The 21,809-nt window shown below is 40.9% G+C and overlaps 1 protein-coding gene across 1 annotated transcript; it reads left to right on the top strand.

Annotated features, from left to right (window-relative positions):
• The first annotated feature begins 6,283 nt into the window (after positions 1–6,283).
• On the top strand, positions 6,284–8,615 carry LOC131193263 (uncharacterized protein K02A2.6-like). The gene has a single exon (XM_058173264.1). It carries the CDS (start codon positions 6,634–6,636, stop codon positions 8,392–8,394), a length of 1,761 nt encoding a protein of 586 aa, XP_058029247.1. The 5' UTR covers positions 6,284–6,633; the 3' UTR covers positions 8,395–8,615.
• Positions 8,616–21,809: the final 13,194 nt, after the last annotated feature.

The raw sequence follows: 21,809 nt of genomic DNA, 5'->3' as shown, positions 1-21,809 counted from the left end.
GGCCATTCTAATCTCTGGGGGAATTATGTTCCAGAGAGAGGAAGCCATCACAGATATCAAAGAACTGGCTGACTAATTCTATGTCAGTGGTGGTTCTATCCAATTTGGGTGAATCGGTAGCGGCAGCTGCGGGTGGCTCTGCCCACCCGCCCAGACATCATCACGTCCCACTTATTCACATTTTTGATGCCATGCGCATCCATGGAAGGCCCTGTGCATGCGCAGATTTGTGCACTCACATTTGCAAACCAATAACAAAGGTAAGTGAATTCTACCCCTGATCTATGTATTAGCAACAGAAATAAATCATTTTCCCAAACATATTAACTTTAGGTCTTTATCAAGGAAATTAGTATTAAGCAGGAACATATGTAAAAATTAAAACTAATAAAAGAGAATAATCAAATAATAAATTAATATAATAAACCCCACCCCAGTGACAACAAATCACATGCTGGCAGAACCAGGTCTTCAGCGCCTTCCAGAAGAGTGTTAGAGTGGGGGCCATTCTAATCTCTGGGGGAATTATGTTCCAGAGAGAGGAAGCCATCACAGATATCAAAGAACTGGCTGACTAATTCTATGTCAGTGGTGGTTCTATCCAATTTGGGTGAATCGGTAGCGGCAGCTGCGGGTGGCTCTGCCCACCCGCCCAGACATCATCACGTCCCACTTATTCACATTTTTGATGCCATGCGCATCCATGGAAGGCCCTGTGCATGCGCAGATTTGTGCACTCACATTTGCAAACCAATAACAAAGGTAAGTGAATTCTACCCCTGATCTATGTATTAGCAACAGAAATAAATCATTTTCCCAAACATATTAACTTTAGGTCTTTATCAAGGAAATTAGTATTAAGCAGGAACATATGTAAAAATTAAAACTAATAAAAGAGAATAATCAAATAATAAAATAAAAATAACTTTGTCCATAAAAAGGGGCTGAATATTTACAAAAAAGAACTGGAAAACAAGAGAATTAAATCTGCTCTATAATGCTGTCCCCAGGCTTCAATGAGCACTATAATAAATAACCTTCTTTGCATTATTTCATATGTAGGGCTGAGGAACATCTGTTCATTTTGTAGAGAAACTTGGCATTTGTTGGGATTCGTTTTCTTGTTGCAATTTTTTTGTTCCCAAAAAGAGAGAAAGAAAAAGAAGGGAATTTGATCTTTGTTCTTACTGAATTGGCAATTATTAGCTTATAGTAAGGGTGACCAAATGCAGTCAGTCTCACATGTATCCTCCTAGTGTCAAAACCAGAAGCACATTCATTGCAATAAAAAAAGGGGAGGGGGGATACAAAGAAATAGCAGCAACACCACACATTAATTATAGCACTAATCACCAAGAGTGGCCTAGGAAGAAATCCCAGATGTCAACCCACTGTAATGGCACAAACCCTGGATATTTATTTAGAAAATTTATATTACCGCCTATTTGCCCATATATTGGCCCATATATTGGCCCAGGGACGCAGTGGCTCAGGGGCTAGGACGTTGAGCTTGTTGATTGAAAGGTCAGCAGCTCAGCGGTTTGAATCCCTAGTGCTGCTGTGTAACGGGATGAGCTCCCGTTACTTGTCCCAGCTTCTGCCAACCTAGCAGTTTTGAAAGCACGTAACAATGCAAGTAGAAAAAATAGGGACCACCTTGGTGGGAAGGTAACAGCGTTCCGTGCGCCTTTGGCATTGAGTCATGCCGGCCACATGACCACGGAGACGTCTTCGGACAGCGCTGGCTCTTCGGCTTTGAATCAGAGATGAGCACCACCCCCTGGAGTCGGCAATGACTAGCACGTATGTGCGAAGGGAACCTTTACCTTTACCTTTATTTGCCCATGGCAACTCAAGACAGTTTATAGGAATATAAAAATCTCATATGTAAAAAATTAAAACTAATAAAAGAGAATAATCAAATAATAAATTAATATAATAATATAATAAACCCCACCCCAGTGACAACAAATCACATGCTGGCAGAACCAGGTCTTCAGCGCCTTCCAGAAGAGTGTTAGAGTGGGGGCCATTCTAATCTCTGGGGGAATTATGTTCCAGAGAGAGGAAGCCATCACAGATATCAAAGAACTGGCTGACTAATTCTATGTCAGTGGTGGTTCTATCCAATTTGGGTGAATCGGTAGCGGCAGCTGCGGGTGGCTCTGCCCACCCGCCCAGACATCATCACGTCCCACTTATTCACATTTTTGATGCCATGCGCATCCATGGAAGGCCCTGTGCATGCGCAGATTTGTGCACTCACATTTGCAAACCAATAACAAAGGTAAGTGAATTCTACCCCTGATCTATGTATTAGCAACAGAAATAAATCATTTTCCCAAACATATTAACTTTAGGTCTTTATCAAGGAAATTAGTATTAAGCAGGAACATATGTAAAAAAAAAGACAAGCAGGCATAGAAATGGAACAATGGTAATCAGCATTGTTAAGCTAAGCTAAGCTAAGCAGGATAACTTCTAGAGCAGATCAAACATGAATGTGATTGTCTTTCCAGACTTATTGCCAGGAACAGTTTAAGCATTTTTTAAAAAATGTAATCGTGTTAATCCAGTTTTTTTAAACAGTTGGTTTGGTCATTGGATACATGGGGGGTTGCATGTTTATCTATGTGTGCTCATGTTTACATTTAAGGAGCAGTCACCGTAGTTGGGCAGCTTACAAAATATTGTTACCAAGCTCTAGCAGTATCAGTAGTGCAGGATCAGTGGTTAAATATGAACAATAAAAAAATTATCCCTAGGCTCAGTGTGTACATTGAAATTTGAAATCACATTGCAGTGATTTCCGTATTGTCTATGATGGAATGCCAAATAATCATCATAGTTGTTAATATGAGAATTACTGAACACTTTACATGTCAGATAGCTTTTTGATACCATTTGTCTAAGATGGCCTTTCGCAGACTGGTGTCTTACAGATGTTTGGTTACTACAACTCCCAAAATTCATGTCGGCTATAGTTAGCATAACCAATCACAAAACAGTTGTTTTATCAGAAGACAAACCAGTAAGTAAGACCCATTTGGTCATACAGGAAATGATACAATATTTATAAAAATTAAGCAATTCTCCATTTGAGTAATTGTTTTTCACATTGCCTGCACACAATAATAGAAATATGTATACACATACTTTTTTCTTCCTGCTATAGTGAAAAAGATTGTATATCAATGTATGGGAAAGAAACAAGGAGAATTTGAAAGCCTAACATAGATAGATCAATAAAATGTCATGCACATCACTGAAATTTCATGGGATAACATATGACTCGAAAATATCCTTGGATTGCTACAACGTATTCAAAATGAATAGATTCATTAAAAAGGAGGGTGTTGTAGTGTACATAAAAGAAACACATGCCCTACACAAAAATTCATGAGTCACAGCATGGAAAACCTGATGAAAGGATTTGGATAAAAAGAAAATGAGATTGGAAGAAAAATGATAATGTCAGAAACATTTATTATAAAGTGGACAGGCAAAAGATTTGGATGAAACTTTCTATATCAAACGGCCATACTTTCAAGGACCATGTGATATTATCGATGGGAAACTTCAGCTGTCTACCATCTGCTGAAAGTCTACTCTGTCAAGAATGAGAGGTCCAAAAAATTCTTGTCAGATGAGGGAAGAAGCAACAAGGGACTCTGTTATTTTGGATTTAATCTTTGCAACTATTAGTTAAATACATTAATTGAAGAAATGAAGATGATGGGAATCTTTGGATAAAGTGACCAAGTTGTCCTTATGATGTCAGTGGAAGGAGGACAATATTTATACTTTATTTATACTAAATTTCAGAAGAGCAAATGTTAATGAACTTAGAGAGAAAAATAAATCAGATCCTGCAGCTTGAAATCCTGAAAGAGAAGAGTGTCTGCAAACGATCATAACAATTTCTGACAGAACGAGAAATGGGATAATCTTTAAAAGAGACCTAAGTGGATATCACAGTCTTTTAAATTGTTGCAAAGAAAAATGGACAGCGATAGCTGTTATGTATCTTTAATTGGTTCAAATAGTTTTGGCGGGAAACAAGCACGTTGTTGATTGGTTGAAGCCGCCTGGTAAAATGTATAAAAGGAGAGGTTTTTCCCCAGCCCTTTCGCTGGGTTCACCCTATATTAAAGAGCTGTTGTCACTACCCTGGTCTCCAGCCTCGTTACTTCCCGAACTTAACACTGGCGACGAAGGTGGGATATCGAGGTTAAGGAGCACCAGAACCGAGCTGAAGCACGGAAGAACCGAACCCAGCAAACACAGGGCAGAAACGCGGAGATGGCCAGTTACACTCCGCCCGCACCGTTTGACCCAGCTAGAGAGAAATGGGGAACGTATATGACCCGTTTCGAAAGCTTTCTAGAAGCCAATGAACTGCAAGGAGTTCCAGACAACCGCAAAAGGGCATACTTCTTGAGCCACTGCGGTCCTGAGGTCATCGACATCGCGGAAGCCCTGGCAGAGCCAACGCCGGTACAATCGGTATCGTGGCAAACTCTGCAAACCCTGCTAAAAAACCATTTCGCGCCAACGCCGTCCAAATACGTGCGGCGTTTTGAATTTGGAGAGCGCCGACAGCTAGAGGGTGAGTCCATCGGCGACTACATGGCCGCCCTGCGGAAAGCCTCCAAAGACTGTGGATACCGAGACCTGGACGAGGTGCTGCTGGAGCAACTCATCAGGGGGGTCAGAGACATGCGTTTGCGGAGGCGGCTGCTATCGAAAAGCAATCTGACGCTGGCAAACGCCCTGGACGAAGCCCGAGCGCATGAAATGTCCACCCAAGCGGCGGAGACCCTGCAAAAGCCTCTCACCCCAAAGGCGAGCACAAAGTCAACCCCGGTACACCAAGAAGAAATCCAAACCGAATCTGACGGTGAGGATGAGGAAGGGGTTTGTCGAACCGAGAAACGGGGCCAGGAGGACAGGGACGAATGCGGAAGTTGCGGGGGTCAACACCAGCGCCAACGCTGCAAGTTCAAGGACGCAACATGTCGGCGATGCGAGAAGAAGGGGCACCTAGCTCAAGTCTGTCGAGCTCCCCAACCTTCCCGCCGAAAATTCAAATCGGCCAATCAGAGCGCGGGATCGGCACGGCGACCCGCGATTGGCTCAAACAAAAAGAGCGCGAATTCGAACCAAACGACTGTGGTCATAGGCCGCGCCTCAACCCGGGTGGAGAAAAAGATCTTCACCAAACCCAAAATAGAAGGAGTACGGTGCCGGCTCGAAGTGGACACCGGGTCAGCGATCACCATCATGTCCTGGGACACTTTGGCAAAGTCGTTGCCATCAGTCGCGAAGCGCCATTTGCAAACACAACGGCTACGAGTCCACGACTACCAAGGGAATCGCATCCCTGTTCGAGGGACCACCTCTGTCCGAGTCGAGTACGGACCACACAAGAAGACCCTACCCATCACGATCGTCGAAGGGACCCTGCCTAGTTTGCTAGGACTAGACTGGTTTCGTGCACTGGGCATGGGAGTGACTGGCATCTACAGAAGTGACTGTAACCTGAAAGACATACTCATGACTGAGTTCGAAGATGTCTTCAAGGACTGCCTGGGCAAGTACAAGGGGACCCCTATTTCCTTCAACTTAGACCCCCAGGTAGCTCCCATTAGGTTAAAGGCAAGGAGAGTCCCTTTTGCCCTTAAACCGAAAATTGACAAGGAGCTAGATAAGCTCATAAATCAGGGGATTTTGGTGCCAGTCGACCACGCAAAGTGGGAGACGCCAATCGTCACCCCAATAAAACCAGATGGGTCCATTAGAATCTGCGCTGACTACAAGGCGACGCTAAACAAAGCCTTACAGAAAAGCGCTTACCCGGTTCCCGTGGTGCAACACCTGCTGCACTCTTTGGGGCAAGGGCAAGTCTTTGCAAAGTTAGACTTGGCTCAAGCCTACCAACAACTGCCCGTAGACGCCAACACAGCTGAAGCCCAAACGATTGTAACTCACAGGGGTGCATTCAAGTGTACCCGATTACAATTTGGGGTGAGTGTGGCACCGGGGCTGTTCCAAAACTTAATGGAACGACTTCTGCAAGGGCTCCCAGGGGTAGTTCCCTACTTCGATGATGTATTGATATCAGCAGAAAACGTAGAGGAATTGGGGGTGCGTCTGAGAAAGGTTCTGGGCATTTTCCGGGCAGCCGGACTAAAGGTTAAAGTGAACAAATGCCAGATAGGGGTAGAATCCGTCGAATTCTTGGGCTACCGAATAGACAAGAAAGGAATTCACCCCACTGAGAGCAAGGTCAAGGCAATCAGAAAGGCTCCAGCGCCCAAAAACAAAACTGAGCTACAGGCATTCCTGGGGCTAGTGAATTTTTACGCGGTTTTTTTAAAAAGCAAAGCGACCATTGCTGAACCGCTGCATAAACTTCTAGGGAAAAATACTGTTTGGTCTTGGGGAAAGTCGGAAAGTAGGGCTTTCGAAGCAGTAAAAAACCTGCTCTCGAGCGATAGCCTGCTCATCCAGTACCATAGCGCATTGCCCTTATTGCTGGTTTGCGATGCATCTCCCTACGGGGTGGGGGCAGTGCTCAGCCACAGACTCCCAAACGGCACAGAAGCCCCTATAGCCTTCTACTCCAGAACGATGTCCTCCACAGAGAGGAACTATAGCCAGTTAGATAAGGAAGCGCTAGCAATTGTGTCAGGGGTAAAAAAGTTTCACGAATATCTGTTTGGGCGAGACTTTGAAATTGTGACTGACCACAGACCGCTGTTAGGAATACTGGCTGGCGACCGCCCAACGCCTGTGGCACTTTCGCCACGATTGACTCGATGGACTATATTCTTAGCCGCTTATTCGTACAAGCTGCAGCATCGACCGGGAAAAGAAGTGGGGCATGCAGACGCGTTAAGCAGATGCCCACTACCAGGGGCGATCGAAGACCCCACTCCGGGGACGCCCATCCTTCTAATTGACTCTTTGGACTCTGGCCCAGTCACATCGAAGGAAGTGGCTCGGGCATCATACCGGGACATTGTGTTAAGGACTGTACTCGGTTGGGTGCAAAGAGGGTGGCCCGCTGCGCCGGGCGAACGGTTTAAGGACTTTGTAAAAAAACGTGAGGAGCTCTCGGCTCAAGGGGGGTGCCTGCTATGGGGCGATCGAGTGGTAATCCCGGAGAAATTGAGGGAAAGGGTATTGGATCTCCTCCACGAGGGTCACCCAGGGATCGTAAGGATGAAGGGGCTAGCAAGAAGCTATGTGTGGTGGCCACTCATGGACTCAGAAATTGCTGAGAGGGTAGGGAAATGCCAGGCTTGCCAAGAGTCCAGACCTCTACCCCCAACGGCCCCAGTCAGGGAATGGGAAAAACCCCAAGGGCCCTGGTCAAGAATCCACATTGATTTTGCCGGCCCCTTCCACAGCCAAACTTTCCTAGTGGTTGTCGATGCTTTCTCTAAATGGTTGGAGATCATACTCATGAAATCCATGACAGCCGAGGCAGTAATCGCAGCCCTGCGCCACCTATTCGCAACCCACGGGTTACCTGACACACTGGTATCCGACAACGGCCCGCAATTCACGGCAGCCCAGTTTGAGGAATACTTGGCAGATGAGGGCATCCGACATGCCCTCTCTGCGCCTTTCCACCCTGCGTCGAATGGCCTTGCAGAGCGTTCCGTTCGGAGCGCTAAGGAGGCATTGTCCAGGCTCAAGCCAGGGGACTGGCAAACCAAGATAGATTTCTTTCTGGCCGTTCAGCATAGAACCCCAAGCACTGCTACAGGCAGAAGCCCAGCCGAATTGTTGATGGGACGGAAGCTCCGGTGCCCACTAGACCGTTTGAATCCCCATTACACACCAGAGGGTTACAAGGGGGAACTAGAAAAAACGAGAGGAATGGGCATAGGCGACCAAGTGTGGGCCCGCAACTATGGGGACGGCCCAAGCTGGCTAGCAGGGCAAATCATAAAAGCAACTGGTCCAAAATCATACTTAGTTGAGTTAAAAGACAACCGAGTATGGAGGCGACACATAGATCAGATAAGGAAACGAATAGCTGAACAACCCGAGCTAAATGAGACAGATCATGACCACTCCTTATTTGAACCCACAGCTGACCATAACCCGGGGGAGGCGCAAGACTTAGCTGAGGTCCCGGAGGTCCAGCGACGCCATCAGGTTCCCGATGGAAACGGCAGGGAAAACTCAAAAAGTAATCCAAGGCCGGATGGCCAAGAAAAAGAGTCTGCCAGTAATCCAGGGCCGGATGGCCTAGAAAAAGAGCTGGGAGGAGCAAACAGCCCCTCCGACCAGCTCAAAACACCACCAAGGACTGAACCGCGCAGGTCCGAAAGAATCAGGAGACGCCCAGGTTATTTGCGTGACTACGTCGAAAAATAACATGTAAATAATATGTAAATAGAGGTAAAGTGTTTTCTGGGAGGGGAGGAGTGTTATGTATCTTTAATTGGTTTAAATGGTTTTGGCGGGAAACAAGCACGTTGTTGATTGGTTGAAGCCGCCTGGTAAAATGTATAAAAGGAGAGGTTTTTCCCCAGCCCTTTCGCTGGGTTCACCCTATATTAAAGAGCTGTTGTCACTACCCTGGTCTCCAGCCTCGTTACTTCCCGAACATAACAATAGCAAAGGGAAAGGAGGTATATAAAAAAGGCAGTTGCCAGAAATTGCAGGAATTGTGTCATAAAGGCTAACATTCAAAACAACCAGGAAAACATTGGGAAAGTTGCCAGAAACGAAAAGCAAGGCGAAGAGGCTGTAAGTTTGTTGATTGGAGAGGGAGGTGCGGTTGAGAAGGCGAGTGCCTTAACTTGAATTTTAATCTGTCTTCTCTTATAAGGAAATGGAGCTCTAGCCAGTCATCATTGTTCCACTAGAGGCAACTGCAGAACTGCCAGATGTAATTGCTGAGAACTTCTAGAGAACTGGCATGATTGCCCAAGAGACTGGAGGAAAGCAAATCTTGTTATTATCTTCAAAAAAGGAAAGGCGGAGGACTCAGAAAATTAGCCCTGTCAGATTAACGTCTACTCAGGACAAAGTATTAAACAGCATGTGTATGAGCATTTAAATAAGAATGCAACAATGAACAAAAACCTGAAGGAGGTTTGTGCAAATGCTGTTTGTTGATTTTAGTTCAGCGTTCAACACAATCATTCTTCAGCATTTGGTGAACAAACGGGACCTATTAGGTTTTAATACTCCTTTATGTTATTGGATACTGGATTTCCTTATTGATAGGCCCCAATTTGTGCAAGTTGGAAGAAAAGTTTCCAACTCCATCTCCTTGAGTACATGTTCCCCATAGGGCTATGTCTTGAGTCTGCTACAGTTCACCTTGATGACCCAGGACTGCTGTGCCAAATCTGCTATGAATCATACTGTGAAGTATGCAGATGACACAGCAGTGGTGAGTCTTATCTGGGATGACAGTGACGATGCTTATAGGGAAGATGTGAAGGCTCTGGTGTACTGGTGCAATAAAAGTAACCTGGTTCTAAATGTTAATAAAACAAAGGAGATGATTTTAGAAAGTGTCGGCACAGTCATACTCCACTCAGTATCAAGTGAATGTGGCATGCTTCATGCAAACCAGTGTCTGCATTTCCTGTATGGGATGAGGACAGCACATCTTTCTCCTTCTGTCCTCGCCACTTTTTACAGAGGCACAATTGAGAGTATTTTAACAAACTGCATCACTGTTTTATTTGGTGGCAGCTTTGCTTCAGATAGAAAGTCCATACAGAGAGTGGTAAGGACAGCCGAGAAGATTATAGGAAGCTAGCTTCCTGTCATTCAGGATATTACTTATAAGCACTAGAGTTCAAAGCTCTAGTGTGAGTGTACAGTAAGCCTGCTTCTATTGCATTTGAAAACAACAAAATACCTTATCCCACCAGACTTGAAATCCTAGGCTTAGAAAACTTGGAACTCCGTCGCCTTCGACAAGACCTAAGTTTAACTCACAGAATCATCTATTGTAATGTCCTTCCTGTCAAAGACTACTTCAGCTTTAATTGCAATAATACAAGGTCAACCAATAGATTTAAACTTAAAGTTAACCGCTTTAATCTAGATTGCAGAAAATATGACTTCTGTAACAGAATCATCAGTGCTTGGAATACTTTACCTGACTCTGTGGTCTCTTCCCATAATCCTAAAAGCTTTAACCAAAAACTTTCTACTATTGACCTCACCCCATTCCTAAGAGGACCATAAGGGGCGTGCATAAGCGCACAAACGTGCCTACCGTTCCTGTCCTATTGTTTTTCTTTTCTTCTTCCTATATATATATATGCTTATACCTCCTAACATTTACTCATATATATGTTTATATACTATATAATCTTTTTGTATGATGTTGTGACAAAATAAATAAATAAATAAACTTCCCAGAGGCTGCTGGGAGGAGCTGCTGGCTGTAAGTGGGGGAGACTGAGAGGGAGTACAGAGAGCAAAGGTAGAGGACAGAGGACAAAGGTAGCGGCCCATGTGCCTAACGGCACGTGAATCATATAACTACAAACCAAAAATAGCAATACATTCAGGGTAAGCCTGACATTGCATTTTTATTTTATTTCAGAATGACTGGCTCAGTTCAGTCTTTACCAGCCTTTAGTTACCAACCATGCCAGATGAAATATTCTGTAATAATAAGAATAGTACTGGACGATTCTGACACATTTTTGCCAATAGTTCACAAATGCAATCAAAACCCAATTTTAACCCAAGCACAGGCATGCTGTTCTAGGCAAATAGAATTTCTGTCTAAAGTCTGCTTTGAAAGCCAACGTCTTTTGGCTTTCATCCCACCAGGAGAAAGAACATGCACTATATTGACACACACTCAGGATGCATTTACTGACTATCATTTTAAACCAGGAGATGTTGAAAAATTCACAGGCACCACTACTGATAAAATATTTCTGATTCAGGACTCTGCCTAGTTAGCACACTCATTATTTAGAGATTTCTTTGATATGAACGTATCGGGAGACTTAACTCCCTATAACAAAAATAGATTTAGTCCCAATCACCAATGTATTGTTTGGATCTATTGCTTTAGAAATTGATAGACAAAATAGAGAGAGAGAGGAAAGAGAGAATAAATTAATGAACAAGGTCTCTTATGCTTCAGTATGCACAATGCCTTAAACAAATCACATCCATGTTTCTGTATGGGAGGAAGATATCCATCTGTTCCTGCACTCAAGAAGCAGTAAGTGGTCCATGCTGGCAATGGGCCAAGTAGAAAGTGCAGATCTACCTCAGAGAGAATTGATATATACAAGAATTCATCTACTGTCATATGTTGCCTTGGATAGGCCCACTAGTTTCTTGTCTGCAAAGATATTTGTTTCAACTCTCATATCTACTTAATTGGTCTTGTCAATCAATGGCCCTGTATTATTAATCTCATTGTTATTGTCAAACTTTTGAGTGATCTCTTAACTTGTGGTGCTCCTGCATGGAATTTGGCCTTAAAGACCGATTTGTATCTCACTGTTTTCCTTTATGTGGGCATACCCATGTGTCATTCTTGTGAAAAGATTCAATTTCATTTTCTGCAGTTTCTGTTTTTCTGACTCAGTGGCTGAAATTCTCCCAGTTTTCCTTCCACCCACTTCTTGTTGATGCAGGAAAACTCTGAAGTACAATTATTGCCTATCTCTGAACCTGTCAGTTGTGGTGCCTCATCTTCCCCCTGCTAGCTTGCACTTCAGGTATAAACACATGGTAAAGATCCCCATTGAGGCCTGTGGTCTTGACTCATCGTTTATTTGAATATGGAGAACATGATCTGATCTTACAGTACAAGTCATAATAGTATGTGTGATGTGATCTAAAAAAAATTTATGCCTTGCAATATTGTAAATATTTCAACCTGACATACCTCTTTCTAAGATCTGCAATTCAGTCTGGCTCTTGAGTTGTTTTGGCATGTTGCATACCACTTCATTTGTGGCCTTGGTTGAGAGACTGTTGTGCAAGTAGGTGGCAATATTAATGCTTCCCCAATCTTTATTTGCTAGTTTTGCATCTTGCAGCATGCGTCCAGTAGAAAATAATTTTCTACATGCTATTCTTTCTAGCGGTAAGGCAGTGGCGAAATCCATTTTTTTTTACTACCGGTTCTGTAGGCTTGGTGGGCATGGTGTGGCTTGGTGGGTGTGGTGTGGCTTGGTGGGCATGGCTTGGTAGGCGTGGCAGGGGAGGATACTGCAAAATCTCCATTCCTATCCCACTCTTGGGGGAAGGATATTGCAAAATCTCCATTTCCACCCCACTGTAGGGCCAGCCAGAGGTGGTATTTGCTGGTTCTCTGAACTGCTCGAAATTTCTGCTACCAGTTCTCCAGAACCTGTCACAACCTGCTGGATTTCATCTCTGCGGTAAGGCGACTGTGGTCTGCATCTGGGGTGAAATCCAGCAGGTTCTGACAGGCTCTCAAGAACCGGTAGTGGAAATTTTGAGCAGTTTGGAGAACTGGCAAATACCACCTCTGGATGGCCCCAGAGTGGGGTGGGAATGGAGATTTTGCAGTATCCTTTCCCTGCCACGTTCACCAAGCCACACCCACCAAACCACACCACACCACACCCATCAAGTCATGCCCACAGAACCAGTAGTAAAAAAAATTGGATTTCACCACTGCTCTGCATACAATCCTTTGTTATTTTGGGTACTTTTCCAAGTCTTCTCCCATAAATTCACCTGTGCAATGTCTCTTTGCTCTCCCCCCAAATTATTGCTTACTAAAGCTGCTTATTTTTTTTTACTTTGTGTAATATTCCCTTTTGTTTTGTTCAACAAGTAAATCTTGAGTAATAAGCTATAGAACACAATATTAATCTGCTTCTTCCTTAAATAATTGCAGATGTTGCTGTGAACCAACTCCAAGGACTTTTTTCTTTGAACAGAAAGGTCTGAAAAGGAAGGACATGCTTTGGCCTTGAAAAAGCAGGGACATTTTGATTTATATATATTTGCAGCTTTATTTTCAGATTGTTGTCCCCAATTTGGGTCTGAGCCTGGTGCCAAAGCCAATGATGGACGCCAGACACGAGGTGCAGGTTTTCTGATTGTGCTCCAAGGAAAATGATTGTACTCCAACGAAAATGGCTCCTGGCCAAAATGCCAAGAACAAAGAACAAAGGATTAAGAAAACTGTATACGTTTTCACTAAAAGAGAATGCAAGATAATAAGAAATATCGTCTAATAAATATTTTAGTAATAATTCTTCAATTTGTTTTATTAGTCTCTAGCTATCCCTATTCATTAGCCTTGGCTAATGAATGCCCCAGGAGTTATCTAATACACATTTTATTGGCTGCAGGCAGTGGTGAAATCCTAATTTTTTTACTACCTGCTGGGTGTGGGAGGGGAAAGATACTGCAGAATCTCCATTCCCTCCCCACTCCTGGAGGAAGGATATTGCAAAATCTCCATTCCCGCCCCACTCTGGGGCCAGGCAGAGGTGGTATTTGCCAATTCTCCGAACTACTCAAAATTTCCGCTACCGGTTCTCCAAACTGCTCAAAATTTCCGCTACCGGTTACACATGCATATTTCCTGTAGATAAGTATTCTTTGTTTTTGCCAGACACACTCCCCAATTACAGGCTTCCTGATTTACTTTCAAGTGTGTGTCATGACCTGGCTTTATTTTAGCATACAGCCCATCAAGCTCTTTTGCCAACTTGTCTAATTGTGAACCGCATCTAGATTTCTGGGCCTCATTCTTCTGTGCCATACACTACACATACAGGTATATTATGCCTGCAATTTATTGTTGCTCTAGCTTTATTATCTTCACAATTCACTTCAAAAAGTCCATTTTCTTGGAGTGTGCCTTTTATAAATAATTTTCCATTTTGAAACCAATCATCTTTAAAATTTACTTCATACTCCTTTTGTTTTGTAAGTTGTACTGACAATGCACTAAAATCTAAATGTAGAAGACATGTTTTACTGTTAATTTAGTGCCCCTTTCTTTTACTTAACATGTCCGAACTTTTTACTGAACTTCTATCTACTGAGAAAATTGGAATTTTTTATCTATTAGATAAAAGTACTTGATTTGTATTCAATAGCTGGATTCATAAGTATCTCCTTTTCCTTAAACAGGTTGCTTGTTACCTTAGAATCAAAGCATAAGCTGTTTTGTGATGGACAAAGACAATCTTAGATGATTTTGCTGGCTTCTTCCATGCATTTCATTTGAGAACATTCTATTTTCTGTCTTTTTTTTCTTTCTCCGTGTTATGACTCAAAGTCTTTGGAACATTCCCAGACTGGTTTTTCTTGTTTCCTATGTTTAGGTCAATGGATTTGCAAATGTAGCACCACCTTTGCTTGTGCTTGGCTTTGCAAGCTGATTCTTGAGTGAAATTTTGTTTTATTTTATTTATTTTTATTTTATTTATTTATTTTTGTCACAACAATATACACAAGCATCACACGAAATGATTATATAGTATATAAACATATATATGAGGAAATATAAGGAAGTATAAGCATATATATATATATATATATATATGAAAAGAAACAATAGGACAGGAACGGTAGGCACATTTGTGCTCTTATGCATGCCCCTTATAGTCCTCTTAGGAATGGGATGAGGTCAAAGCTTTTGGGATTATGAGAAGAGACCACAGAGTCAGGTAATGTGTTCCAAGCACTGATAACTCTGTTACAGAAGTCATATTTTCTGCAATCTAGATTAAAGTGGTTAACATTAAGTTTAAATCTATTGGTTGCTCTTGTATTATTGCAATCAAAGCTGAAGTAGTCTTTAACAGGTAAGGACATTACAATAGATGATTCTATGAGTCACACTTAGATCTTGTCGAAGGCGGCAGAGTTCTAAGTTTTCTAAAGCTAGGATTTCAAGTCTGGTGGGATAAGGTATTTTGTTGTTTTCAGAGGAGTGGAGAACTCTTCTTGTAAAATATTTCTGGACTCGTTCAATTGTATTGATGTCAGAAATGTGGTGTGGGTTCCAGACAGGCAAGCTGTATTAAAGAATTGGCCTAGCAAATGTTTTATATGCTCTGGTTAGTAGTGTAGTGTTTTTGGAAAAAAAGCTACGCAAGATTAGGTTTACAACTCTTAAAGCCATTTTTGCTATGTAGTTGCAGTGGGTTGCTATGTAGTTGCAGTTAAGAAAGAAACTGTGTAGTTTCTTTCTCAGAGTTACATAAATCAAAGTTTTATAGATAGTTAAGGTTAAGATCCACTGTTTCTTTCTAGAGCATTACACTACAGTTTCAGTGCTTTCCAGAAACAATTTTAGGAGAAAGACAATCAGAATTTCTGGTTGTATTTTCCTCTGTTAAATTGACTTGCTGTCCTACATTTTGTTCATATACAGATTCAGACAGCCTCCCTGTTGCAGATGCCTGTTATATAGGTTTATGAAATGATACACTTTTTAAAATGTGCATCTTTTACCATACAAATCATAGAGAGTTTTCCAAATACCTTTTACTTAATCTAACTCTTCAGATATATAAGAACAGAATAAAAGTATTCATTTTTTGTGATTTTCCGTATCCCATGGTCTTTATCTTGCTTTGCATCCATGGGATTATATTTATCACAATCCTTTGGAACGTCAGAAGCATTTTAATCTTGTAGAATCAATGAGAAAATTTTGGTCATTACAGTTTCTCCATTACCTAATGTTCACACCAGTGGCGGGTTTCAAATTTTTTTACTACTGGTTCTGTGGGCATGGTTTGACGGGTCTGGCAGAGGAAGGATATCATAAAATCTCCATTCCCTCCCCACTCCAGGGGAAGGTTACTGCAAAATCCCCATTTCCTCCCAATCAGCTGGGACTAGGGAGGCAGAGAATAGATGGGGGTGGGGCCAGTCAGAATTTTCACTACCAGTTCTCCGAACTACTCAAAATTTTCGCTATTGGTTCTCCAGAACCTGTCAGAACCTGCTGAAACCCACCTCTGGTTCACACTTCAAATCCATGTCCCTGTATGCTAAATGAGCGTCTTTGCCTAGGAGATAGAAATTTAACTTGAGCAAGGATTAGTGAAACAGGTTTTTAATTTAATGGAAGGGTGGGCTACAGTATTTAAAATAAATTCATGACTTAGGCAGAAGTAAGTAAGTAAGCTTTCTATTTAGCTAGCTATATCCTGGTTTTTCCAGTTGCAATGTATGGTTGTGAAAGCTGGACCATAAGGAAGGCTGAGCATCAAAGAATTGAGGCTTTTGAACTCTGGTGCTGGAGAAGACTCCTGTGAGTCCCTTGGACTGCAAGACAATCAAACTGGTCAATCGTAGAGGAGATCAAACCTGATTGCTCTTTAGAAGGCCAGATCCTGAAGATGAAACTGAAATATTTTGGCCACCTAATGAGAAGGAAGGACTCACTGCAGAAGAGCCTAATGCTGGGAATGATTGAGGGCAAAAGAAGAAGGGGATGGCAGAGAATGAGATGGCTGGATGGAATCATTGACGCAGTCAGCATGAGATTAAATGGTCTCTGGGTAATGGTAGAGGACAGGAAAGCCTGGAGGAGCATTGTCCATGGGGTCGCAATGGGTTGGAAACGACTTCACAACTATCAACAACTAACATCAACAACAAAGCTATATCCTACCAAGAAAAGCATCAAGGGAAAATTTACCCAGGTAAATGTTTGTCAAAGGAATGAAGGCAGAAAGTTAGACCTTCAGGGAAGCAATCTTAGAAACAAAGAAACAAAGAGCAGACAGAGTAAAAGATAAAACACAGAGAGAACAATAAGGAACGCTTATGATGAGCGGGTTGGGAAGTGCTGAGAAACAATATATGTGAAGTAACATCTTCAACTTTACACACCTGTTTAAAACTCATACACTCCACATTCAGGTTGTTCTGCAATCGGTCTCTGACTCCATGCCTGTTATTACATTTGCCTTTATTGTTTTCCAGTCTCATCTAGCTTTCTGTGGATGTGAAGAAAACAAAATCTTCATGACAGAGGTTGGAAGGGATGCCATTCTTCTCTTATCTGAGCATTTCCTATAATATTCCAATCAGTGAATTCTATCAGCTATGAAGAGACTATAGATATGGGTTGGGTTACCAGATCTAGACTGCCACTGCTAGATTCCAGACAGCCACTAAATCAGTGTTTATTAAACTTGGAAAGTTTAAATATGTGGGCTTCAGCTCCAGAATTCCCCAGCCACCTTGCATGAAGTCCACTGCACGAAAGAATAACCACAAATTAAGACTTTTTTTGTATCTCTAGCTTGTACTTTTAGCCATCTAATGGTGATACAGAATTTTGCACCCCAGATTTAGTAGCCCAAACAGGATTCATAAGATAAAATCTTTTGTATCAAAGTTTGTTTGACTTCTTTACCAAATATTTATTTGCTTAAGTGTAGTTATCACTTCAGATGACAGTAACATCTCTTCCTTGGGGCCATTAAGCATAATTGGGATAAGATCCCTCGCCGATTCATTCACAGGATTACAGAAAAAGGAAAATTAAAATGTCAATGTGTGTTGGTGTATGCTCATTGAGAAATTACAAACTTTAATGAAATATGTTCAGTTATCTACAATCTATCCATGTGAGGAAGAGCCAAAACAATGTGCAGTGCGTTATCACTCCCTGTTTCCAGCCATTCATTCATATATCTCTTGACTGAATCTTTCTGTTTGTTTTGATTCTATGAACTTATATTTTGCTTTAATACCCCAAATTTTTGGGGGAGCTGGGGAATGTTTTTAATTAGTGTATTCTGTAAACCCAACCATTAAGCATTGCAAACTATTATTTATATCTTTTCGCATGGGTCAAAATATTACAGTTAATTCAATAAATTATGATCAAGCAAAGCGAGACTGAGTGATGCATGAACCAGAGCTTAAAGTATGAGAAGCTCTGTCATATGTATTTCAATCCAAGACTTCTCTGAAATTGCTTCTGAATTTTGTGCTTGCAATGAAAAAAAAAATTAAACTGATTTTGTTTTTGTTAACTAGATAGGCTTATTGTTATACAAATGGCCTGTATTGTACCTACTGTTGTGTAAAAGCAAAAAGTTGTGGTTGTGATGTTGTTGTAGTCTACTGTGCAAAAGAGCATCAGAAGTCAGTGCCTTTTTCCTTCCTTCTCACTATATCTATTTTCTTTTTCCTCCCCCTTTTTTTAGTTTTCTACTACTTTTTTTTCTTCGTATTTTATACTTTGATAAACTAATAAAAATATTCTCTGGCATACTTCAGAAAATATTTTATATGTGGGGAAACTGTAGCTGTCTAATTTGCTCCTACTTAGTAGAATATGTTTTGGCCTTATCAGATGAATCATCAAATTTGCTAGCTTCACCATACATTTAGAAACAGAGCAAAATACATATCTCAATTAAGAGTTCTGTCAAAAGTTATTAACAATGCTATCTGAGCTAATGAATCCATATGAAATGTAACCTGTATCTTCTAAATCGATAGTTTGGTCCGCTATACTGATGTTTTCTCTTTTGGAAAAAAAAAAGTCAGCATCATTCGTGATTCATATAAGGCTACAGTCATAATTATATGGTAACTGATTTTAACACCCACACACACAACAATTTGCTTTCTTCCTTTTATTATATGTGTGATTTTACATCTCACCAAAGTTCTGGCATATTCCTGAGATTTTTTCTAAGGAGCAGTAACAGAATTTGCTTTGCTAAAAACCTGGAGTTGTAAATTTATTTATTTTGTCTTTTACATTTGTCACTTTTTTCAAGCTAAGCAATGTGGAGTCAACTAAATCTGATAAGATGTTACAATGCTAAAGACATATCTTTGCTTCTGCCATCCTCAAAACACCTAAGGATAAAGAGCAAAAGATATAATTTAATCGTTACTCAAAAGATATAATTTAATCACAAATAGATGAGTTACATCTATTTGTTCTCTTTTTCACACATCAAAGCTTTTCAGGCAAAACTCTAAGTATGATTTCCATGAAAATATTGAAAGTAGGCTTAAGTGACACTGTATAATAAGTAGGAAGGGAGGACTGTATTTTTGAAAACTTCTGGTTAAACATGGTTTTGTGGAAGAATTGTGGAGGGGGTATATTTGAAAACATGCAGAAGTAGTTACTGGGTCTTGAATTTTCTCTCTCCAGCACTTGAATATATAAAAACTATGTCTTTAGTATCTTACTCAAAACCCAACCTTTGTTACCAATTTTCATTAAAATAAGGGGTGTTCCTTCATTTGAGCCATTCAGTGACACTCTCTTCCACAATACTCCATTTCATTTCTTCTGGTGGGTTGGGAAAATCGGAAATGAAATCCAGCATATTGGGAGAACACATTTAACATTAAGCTGCTGAACAGGTCTATTCACCTCTACGGACAAGCAGGGCATATCTATGATGCTGCAGCCCTGTGCTCATCTGTCAGGTTTCCAAGATTCTGTTATTATCCCCTATAACAATAAAGTAAAGTTCCAATGGTTCTTGTGGTCTCTTTTTCCTGACCTGGCATACCTCAAAGGACTGATGTCATGATACTTAAGTCTAAAATAAAATTAAAAAATCTATTTGGACTCAGGTTTGATCTAAATTGCAGCCTACAATATCTTCCCATTAAGCAATTCCCCTGCTATTTGTCCCATTAAAACTTTCTAGTGTAAGAAAGCAATGTCAAGTCTTATTACTTATTTATTTACTTTCTTACCTACTTACTTACACACAGACATATAGATGTATAAAGTTAAAGCATCAGCATCCACATATATGCAGGCCCAATACCGATTTTAAAATAAATCTTCCTTGCTTGCATTTTTGAAGCAATTCTTCAGGGTCTTTTGCTCCCTTTATTACAATGTCATTTTAAAAGTACAACAATTAAAAACCTTGCTTCACATCGGTGGTGGGATTCAAATTTTTTTACTACTGGTTCTGTGGGCATGGCTTGGTGGGCGTGGTATGGCTTGGTGAGCGTGGCAGAGGAAGAATACTGTAAAATCTCCATTTCCTCCCGATGAACTGGACTCAAAAGGCAGAGAATAGATGGGGGCGGAGCCAGTCAGAGGTGATCTTTACTGGTTCTCTAAACTACTCAAAATTTCCGCTACTGGTTCTCCAGAATTGATCAAAACCTGCTGATTACCACCTCCGCTTCACATACAGAAAACCATTTTTTTTCTTCTAAATTGCTACATTTCTTGTCTTTTATGACTAGACTGAAACAATGAAATGGTGCTCTCTAAACATAACAAACTATATCAGGGAAAAGTAAAGAGGTTGCAAAAAAAAACCCACCAACCCAAAAATACTAAATTTAAAGGAAATGCTACCTTTCAAACCAGGGATATTCCTCATGTGAAACAAACATACTAACTGCTGAGTCAGTGAGATAACATTATAACCAGATTTTCTTGAAAAAAACTGAACACCAGGTGAGGGGTTATTTCTTCCTCTGAGAAATAGCTAGTGAACTGCTGGATTTAGCCTGAAGGAAAACACACCAGGCCCTTAGTTTAAGAAGGGGAAAGCAGTTCTTTAAAACCTTGGAAGGAAAATAAGCCTAAAGGTCACATTTGCAGTAAGAGGGGAGTGAGTGAAGAAGCATGTCGTTCATTCCTACCTTCAGCAAAATGGTGGTTGGCCCACTGTGGCCAGGAATTCACAGTACATTTTCCTCTTAAATTTCTTACTTTTTGTCTGGTCAAAACCTCCCAACACTGAATTTCATTTTCCTTCTCTGCCTCCTTTTCATTAGGGGACTCTAGATTGGAGTATTCTTTAAAGCAAGAAACAGAAAAGCTTCTTTAATAATCTCATAAAGAGGAATTTGTGAAGAACTATTGCCTATGTCCTTGGCATACATGACACAAAGTCTTACCTGAAGGGGTATTTGTATGAGGGAATCATCTTGTGATACTGTGTTAGGTGCCAGAACCACATGTGATGTTCTAAATAAACTGATTTATTACTACTCATGTCTACACACAGGAATCTACTCAACTAACAGCACTATTTTGGAGCTAGATAAGGGTCAATGGAATTCTAGAAGAATTGGACTTAATCTGTTTGTGGCTACATAGGGACTCTAGGCTGATTCCTCTTTTGACTCTGCTTGCAGGTTCTGCCACTCCTCCTACACAATCTTTTTACAAAGTATTTTGTTATATTTAAAAAGTATTTTTTTTTAGCCTGGTAGGATTTCCTGATTTTCTGAGGAACCTACAGCCCACAGAACTGTACTGCTACAATTATCAGCTGCAGAAAAAAAGACAGAGAGCACATATTAAATATGTTCACAAATTAAATATGTTTTTCCATCTAATATAACTGCACCTTCCTCAAAATCTGTTAAAGTACAATTTGTCCAAATGAAACCCATAATCACACCACACAAAATCTGTAGGAACTCAAAATTAAAAGTCATTCACTGATTCCTGGCAGAATGAAAGGAAGCCCAAAATACAAACTTTAAAACAGAGAATGTTATTTGCCTTCCTCCCAAACATTCTGCCAAAGAATTAGAAATGCCAGCATTTTAAATTTTTGATACAGTGTGTTACAATTATCTTTGAGAACATTTTAGAAATTAAGCATAATGCAAAAGAAAATAAGATATTAGTGACATCAAAGAGGCACATATGATCAATTTTTCAATCTAATTAGTTGCACATTAATATTATTTGGAAACCCACACACACACACTTGATACCTTATTCTTGATAACATCCACCCTTGATCACATGGTAATCAATTCAAATAATATGGTTCATCTTTGGTTCTTTTAATTTTGTGGCAGGGCTACCC

This window comes from Ahaetulla prasina, chromosome 2, assembly GCF_028640845.1.
Source record: "Ahaetulla prasina isolate Xishuangbanna chromosome 2, ASM2864084v1, whole genome shotgun sequence".
In the NCBI taxonomy this organism is placed as follows: Eukaryota; Metazoa; Chordata; class Lepidosauria; order Squamata; family Colubridae; genus Ahaetulla; species Ahaetulla prasina.
The sequence above is the reverse complement of the archived record's forward strand: the minus strand, read 5'-3'. Positions and strand labels throughout refer to the sequence as shown.